The following is an 8070-nucleotide window of genomic DNA, read 5'->3' on the forward strand; positions in this document are numbered from 1 at the left end:
CCCGCGGCCGGACAAAGACAGTGTGACTGAGTGTGGGAGAGGAATGGCGCCGGCGGCTGAAGGAACAAGAACAGAAACCGCTGGAAAAGCTGAGCAGGTCCGGCAGCTCGTGTTGAGAGAAATGTGAGGACGTGTTTCGGGTCCGGGGATCCTTCTTCAGAACAGGACCAGGTTTCAGAAACATCCCGGGGAGGTCGCCAGGTCCGAGCGCCAAGACCCGGCTCCTGCCCCCGGGGAGAGGAGACAGTGAGACAGGGTAGGATTGGGAACCGCGGGAGGAGGGAGACTGGGGAGTTTATAAACTCCTAGGGGGAGGCCGCAGGCCGCAAATAAAAGCCCCACAGGCCCAGTGTTTACTTCACCGGGGAAGGAGCTCTCGGGTTGCCTGGCAACCAGCCGCCAGCTTTGTGAGGGTCAGGCACATGTTGTCTTGGGGCGGGGTTGTTGGATTGTTGTATAATATTGATCTCCTCTGTACTTTTAATTTTGAATGTTTATTAAATGTACATTCGCTTCAATTTATGAATTCTAAGTACAGAAGCAAAATATAAACATCTCCTTGCATGCATCCCAACATGTGCATAGGAGCCAAGACTGCCTCAAGATTTACTGAGGTGCTGAATCAATAGCTCTTTCCCTTTTCATTAATGAAGGTGGTGCCCAGCAGACTCCTGCTCACAGTCAGTGTCAACCTTTATGGGAAAGATAGGATAGCAAAACCGAGACACCAATGTAGCCAAGTAATCTGAAGTCATACTTTGGTGCTTTAATCGCCTCAAACGCATGCCATTCAGAATAATGTCAAGGCTATAGTGGTACCAGGCTCCCCAAGACAGCAGGATGGATAACAAAGAGGAGAGCTGAAGTGTTATCCTTATCAAGCCTGAAACGTCTTCACAAACCTCCAGCAAGTTAGTTAAATGCAGTGTCCCCGTCAGAAATCCCATGCAGACACTTCCTACTCAATCCACCTTTCTCCATGTGACTACTAATTTTGACCAGAATAAGTATTACTGGAAGCTTCTCCACCAAATTTAAATTGGCAGGTGGGACTAGATAGGGTTGGAATATCTGGTCGGCATGGACGGGTTGGACCGATGGGTCTGTTTCCATGCTGTACATCTCTATGACTCTATAATTGCTGAGATTAGCATTACAACCTTTCTGAAATCAGGCTGCAGTGTTTGCAGTTCTCCAATCTTCTAGCACCTCCTCCAAGTCCATGGGAGACTGATAAATTATGGCTTCTACAATTTCTGTCGTTCCTTCCTTCAAGATTGTTGGATGCATTTCATGAGTGCCTTGTCAAACTTTAAGTACCAAATGCTTATCGAAGACTTCTTTCATGTTAATTTTGAACTCTTGGGAGGTCATGTTGCGGCTGTACAGAACATTGGTTAGGCCACTGTTGGAATATTGTGTGCAATTCTGATCTCCTTTCAATGAAAAGATGTTGTGAAACTTGAAAGGGTTCAGAAATGATTTACAACAATGTTGCCAGGGTTGGAGGATTTGAGCTATAGGGAGAGGCTGAACAGACTGGAGCTGTTTTCCCTGGAGCGTTGGAGCCTGAGGGGTAACCGTATAGAGATTTACAAATTTATGAGGGGCATGCATATGATAAATAGACAAAGTCTTTTCCCTGGGTTTGGTCTGTTTCCATGCTGTACATCTCTATGACTCTGTTGGTTGCATCTGTAAGATCCTGAATCAGCACCTTGAGGAGAATTAGAGCGAAGTGAGAACAGAGGCTGAGAGAGAGTGGGATGGTGCTTCCAATTTTGTGGAATAACAAAAGAAAAGTATAATCTGCAGAAAGTAGAATTGCTTGTTCAGAATTGTTACCCTGCACTGTGTGATGACTTTTGTAATCTCTTTTTACAGGTTATTTGAAGATCTGAAGAAGGAAATTTCAAAATCGACAGATGAAGGCCTCATGCCCGAAGCATTGACTTCTGATCCTCGGATGCTGCCTGACCTACAGTGCTTTTCCAGCGTCACACTTTTGAACTCTTGTCTCCAGCATCTGCAATCCTCACTTTCACATCAATGTCTGACAGTGACACTGGGACATCGGGACTGCAACGAATTTTGTGATTCTGTGAGAAGGAGCAAAGCGTTTGCTTCCTGTTCGAATACATTTTCAGAATCCGTGGGACTGGATGAGAGACCCTACGTTGCAGCGCAGTGAGTGTGGAGCCTGAAACAGTTATACGGCCTAGAAAGAGGAATTTCACGGCAGGGTGGGGCTGTACCCACGTTTTGTGCAGCTGAAGCTTCGGCCATGGAGAAACCCGAGGAGTCCCGCACTGTGAAGAAACCGTGGAACTGTGGCGACTGTGGGAAAGGCTTCTGTGCCCCGTCTGCTCTGGAGACTCATCGGCGCAGTCACACCGGTGAGAGGCCCTTCAGCTGCCCCGAGTGCAGGAAGGGTTTACCCAGGCATCCACCGTGCTGACCCACCAGCGGGTCCACATGGGGGAGAGGCCTTTCAGCTACCATGAGTGTGGGAAGGCCTTCAGCAATTCCTTTGCCCTGCTGAGGCACCAGCGAATCCACAAGGGGGAGAGGCCACTCTCCTGCTCCGAGTGCAGGAAGGCCTTCAGTGATTCCTCCCACCGGCGGGTCCACACAGGGGAGAGGCCCTTCATCTGCTCCGAGTGCAGGAAAGCCTTCACCCAGGCCTCTGCCCTGCTGATCCACCAGCGGCTCCACACATGGAAGCGGCCCTTCAGCTGCCCAGAGTGCGGTAAAGGCTTCAGCGATTCCTCCACCCTTCAGACCCACCAGCGGGTCCACACGGGGGAGAGGCCCTTCAGCTGCTGTGAATGCGGGAAGTGCTTTACCCAGGCCTCTGCCCGGCTAAGACACCAGCGGTCCCACACCGGGGAGAGGCCCTTCAGGTGCCCCGAGTGCGGGAAGGGCTTTGCTCGGGCCTCCAACCTCCAGACCCACCAGCGGATCCACACGGGGGAGAGGCCCTTTAGTTGTCCCAGGCGCAGTAAGGTGTTCACCTGCTCCTCCCACCTGCAGAGGCACCAGCAAGTTCACGTGCCATAGCAGGGGCATTGAAGGAGTGACGGCTGAGTGCCATTATCGACTGGAGTATTAACTCAGTTCCGGGGCCTCCCGGGTTCGAATCCTGCTGTGGCAGATGGTAAAATTGGAATTCAGTGAGTAATCTGGAGTTCCAAGTCTAATGATGAAGCCATTTTTGGGGGGAGTTGGGGTGAAGGGGGTGGGAGAAAACCCCCATCTGATTCACTCACGTCGTTTATCGGGAAGGAAACTACTGTTGTAGGAAAGGATTCACTCAGTCGTCCCAGCTGCATCCTTTACCCTGTCTGGCCTATGGTTGAATCTACCCCCCCCAATCCCCATTCTCTCCCTCATCCCAATTCTCTCCCCCACTGGGCCCCTCCCTCTCACCAGCAAATGAACAGGGAGAAACCTACTTGGATACAGAGTATACGTTGAAATTGCTGAGTGAGGCAATACTTCCTACAGGTTAAGAAAGGGAGTGTGTGCGCTTTAACCTTGAGCTATTTTTAAATGAAAAGCTACTTTTTCTACGCCTTTTTGCTGAGGGGAATCTGAAGCTGTAACCAAGTTGGGTCACAATAAAGGGTTACCTGAACTTACCGCCAGGCTCAGATTCTCATTGAAGGCTTTGAGCTTCAAATGGTTTTTGTTTTAAACCTGTTGATTTTTTTCAGCCTCCTGCACTAATTTTCCAGTGTCGTGTATCAGATGGAGCAGTGAATGAGTAGCTAGTATTGTTGGAAATTGCAAATATTTCAGGAGTGCAGGTACTGTGTCATTTTATCGGCATTGTAAAGTTTACTGGCAGCACCAGGAGGTGTGGGCTGTGTTAATTAGAAATGATGTGGAGTTGCTGGTGTTGGACTGAGGTTGATAAAGTTAAAATCTACACACTTCCAGGTTATAGTCCCAACAGATTTATTTGGAAGCAATAACTTTCGGAGCGCTGCTCCTTCATCGGGTAGCTGTTGAGCAGGATCGTAAGACATAGAATTTATCGCAAAACATTACAGTGTTATGCAGTTGATAAGATTTCATGAACAAATCCAGTTGCAATTCAGTCTTTCATCTTTTAGAATGGGTTACAGGTTTCGGTTCATTAACATGTATATCCCAAAACTACTTTTAAGTCACATTCTCCCGATGACTTAAGATTTTATAAAATTAGGTGACATCTCAGCTCAGACAATGCAAGAAAGATGTGAGGTTCAAGTCTGTCTGTATCCCAGTCCTGAGTCTCTCACGCTCTATTTCCAAAGTAGGAATTTATAAAATATTACAAAGATTGACTGCCTGCAGATTGTGTTTTGCTCAAATAGCACAATGTATCTGCAAATGCAAATTCACTGCATAGGTTTGTGTGTGCGCATGAGAGAGAGAGAGAGTGTGTGTTTGCATGTGCATGCTTGAGAAAGTGTGTCGATGCAATGGAGTATAAGCCTGTGAGAGGATGTCTGCATAGATTTGAGTGTGGGAGGTGTATGTGTGTGTGGGAGAGGGTCTGCGTGACTGGGTGTGTATGTGTGTGTGTGGGAGTGAGAGACAGTGTTAAGTGTAGTGTGGTCACCCAAGGTCCCGGTTGAGACCGTCCTCATGGGTTCCAAACTTGGCAAATGCCTCTGCTTGGCCAGTAGAAACAATTCGGCAGTTATTGGGTGGCGTGGTGGTTCAGTGGTTAGCAGTGCTGCCTCGCAGCACCAGGGATCCGGGTTTGATTCCACCTCAGGCAACTGTCTATGTGGAGTTGGCACATTGTCCCCATGTCTGCATGGGTTTCCTCCAGGTGCTCCAGTTTCCTCCCACAATCCAAAAGATGTGCAGGTCAGGTGAATTGGCCATGCTAAATTCCACATAGTGTTGGGTGCATTAGTCAGGGGTAAATATAAGGTAGGGGAACAGGTCTGGGTGGGTTACTCTTTGGAGGGTCAGTGTGGATATTTTGGGCCAAAGGGCCTGTTTCCATACGGTAGAGAATCGAATCTAATCTACACACACACACACACACACATTGGAGAGGGCAGGGTGAGACTTGTCTTTCACTTTGCAGAAGGTGGGAGGTTCTGGATGCTGTGATTCAGGATAAACACATGCTGGAAGACCTTTGGCTCACAGAGATGGAGTTGGAAGCCAGGCTGCAGACACGTCACGGGGAATGTTAACCGGACACTTTATCCAGGAGATGGTCATTCCCCTCTGGACAGAGCCTTCTGGTTAGGTCAGTGGACAGGGTCAGAAGGGTGAGTGTGTGAATCACACAGGTAAAGGGAATCTGAGATTGGGAGGCAGGGGGAGGAGCTAACTGGCTGAGTGGTGGGGGGCGCTGGGGGTAAGGGGCAGAATATTGACAGGTGATTGTCGTCTTTCTCTGAAGTTAGCAGCAGGAGGCTAGATGGCATCGGTGTCTGTCTGGCACCAGGTTCAGGAACTGTCGTGCTCAGGACAGGAGAAGTGGGAAAGGGAAGCTGCAGTGGGTGTGGTCCACAAATCTCAGGAGGGCAGAGCCTCTGCTGAGGGCGCGTGAGAAGTCAGAAGCTATAAAGACAAAGCAGAACATCAAAGCTCTGGGTGGCATCGTGGCTCAGTGGTTAGTACTGCTGCCTCACAGGACTGGGTTTGATTCCAGCCACAGGCAACTTTGGCACACTGTCCCCCTTGTGTCTGCGTGGGTTTCCTCCAGGTGCTCCGGTTTCCTCCCACACTCTAAAGATCTGCAGTTTAGGGTGGATCAGCTGTGCTGAAGTGTCCAGGGATATGCATTTTTGGGTGCGTAAGCCATGGGGAACTGCAGGGTTGTATGGTAAGTGGGTTGGTTTGATGGGATGCTGTTTGGAAGGTCAGTGTGAGGTGAATGGGCTGAAAGGCCTGCAGGGATTATGTGATTCTACTGCTTTAGCCATTTTGTATATTGAGAAATGATTACTGTGGTCCTGGGGAAGGTGGGATTTGTAGTTTCACTGCCATCTGTCCATTCTCCTTCTGTTCCCCTGTCCATTTTCTCTCTGTTGACACCCTCAACTCCTCACTCCCTCAACCATTCTCTTTCCCCACCACCTGTTATTTCTCGTGCCTCCATCCCTCTTTGATCGCTGTATCAAGCTCTTCTAAGAAGAGAGAGAGACAGATGGTGATGACTCTACCTGGGAGATGGGGATGCACGAGAAATGGCTGATCTTTAACATTGAGAATAGCATGTTCAATTCTATTTTTTTAAAAAAAAGCTGCAGACATCTTTCTGAAACTTGTGTTGAAATTTGTAAAATTTAGCCACAGTTGAGGACAGGCTATGAGGAGGTTGAGAAACATTGGCACCATCTCGTGCTCCCGCGAGGAGGTTGAGCAATTCATGAACTTCACCAACACATTCCACCCTAACCTTAAATTTATCTGGACCACCTCTGACACCTCCCTCCCCTTCCTGGACCTCTCCATCTCCATTAATGATGACCGACCTGACACTGACATTTTTTTCTACAAACTCACCGACTTCCACAGCTACCTGGATTACATCTCTTCCCACCCTACCTCTTGCAAAAACGCCATCCCATATTCCCAATTCCTCCGCCACCGCCGTATCTGCTCCCAAGAGGACCAGTTCCACCACAAAACACACCAGATGGCCTCCTCCTTTAGAGACCGCAATTTCCCTTCCCACATGGTTAAAGATGCCCTCCAATGCATCTCGTTCACATCCCGCACCTCCGCCCTCAGACCCCACCCCTCCAACCGTAACAAGGACAGAATGCTCCTGGTGCTCACCTTCCACCTACCAACCTTCGTATAAACCAAATCATCCGCCGACATTTCCACCACCTCCAAACAGACCCCACCACCAGGGATATATTTCCCTCCCCACCCCTTTAGGCCTTCCGCAAAGACCGTTCCCTCCGTGACTACCTGGTCAGGTCCATGCCCCCCTACAACCCACCCTCCCATCCTGGCACCTTTCCCTGCCACCGCAGGAACTGTAAAACCTGTACCCTCACCTCCATTCAAGGCGCTAAAGGCCCCTTCCACCTCCATCAAAGTTTTACCTGCACATCCACCAATATCATTTATTGTATCCGTTGCTCCCAATGTGGTCTCCTCTACATTGGGGAGGCTGGGCGCCTCCTAGCAGAGCGCTTTGGGGAACATCTCTGGGACACCCGCACCAATCAACCACACCGCCCTGTGGCCCAACATTTCAACTCCCCCTCCCACTCTGCCGAGGACATGGAGGTCCTGGGGCTCCTTCACCACCGCTCCCTCACCACCAGATGCCTGGAGGAAAACGCTTCATCTTCCGCCTCGGAACACTTCAACCCCAGGACATTAATGTGGACTTCAACAGTTTCCTCATTTCCCCTTCAGCCACCTTACTCTAGTTCCAAACTTCCAGGTCAGCACTGTCCCCATGACTTGTCCTACCTGCCAATCTTCTTTTCCACCTATCAACTCCACCCTCCTCCCTGACCTATCACCTTCATCCCCTCCCCGACTCACCTATTGCACTCTTTGCTACTTTCTCCACACCTCCACCTTCCTCTAGCTTATCTCTCCACCCTTTGGGCTCTCTGCCTTTAGTCCTGATGAAGGGCTTTTGCCCGAAATGTCGATTTTACTGTTGCCTGAACTGCTGTGCTCTTCCAGCACCAATAATCCAGAAAGGGGTGAGTTTCCAATTCTAATATTGTGAAATTGGTTCTGCCTGTGTAGAAATAGAGTCATGGAGCATGGAATGAAACAGTTTGGTCTGTGTCGACCAGCTATCCTAAATTATTCTATTCCTATTTGCCAACACTTGGCCCAAACCCCTTTAAACCTTCCTATTCGTACACCCATCCAGATGCCTATTAAAAGTTGTAATTGTACCAGCCTCCACTCCGGCAGCTCATTCAATACATTTACCATCCTCTGCGTGAAACAAGTGACCCCTTAGGTCCGTTTTAAACCTTTCCCCACTCACCTTAAACTAATGTCCTCTAGTTCTGGCATTTCCTGAGGCAAATTAAATGCCACACGTCTTTTCTAATCCTTTGGTCCCTCATC

The 8070-nt window shown here is 49.3% G+C and overlaps 1 protein-coding gene across 1 annotated transcript; it reads left to right on the plus strand.

Annotated features, from left to right (window-relative positions):
- LOC132808550 (zinc finger protein 239-like) lies at positions 1–3642 on the plus strand. Its single transcript, XM_060822169.1, has 2 exons — positions 1–256; positions 1885–3642. The coding sequence occupies exon 2, from the start codon at positions 2476–2478 to the stop codon at positions 3058–3060; it is 585 nt and encodes a 194-aa protein (XP_060678152.1). The 5' UTR covers positions 1–256; positions 1885–2475; the 3' UTR covers positions 3061–3642.
- Positions 3643–8070: the final 4428 nt, after the last annotated feature.

The sequence above is a fragment of the Hemiscyllium ocellatum genome (genome assembly GCF_020745735.1).
Source record: "Hemiscyllium ocellatum isolate sHemOce1 chromosome 27 unlocalized genomic scaffold, sHemOce1.pat.X.cur. SUPER_27_unloc_7, whole genome shotgun sequence".
Taxonomy (NCBI): Eukaryota; Metazoa; Chordata; class Chondrichthyes; order Orectolobiformes; family Hemiscylliidae; genus Hemiscyllium; species Hemiscyllium ocellatum.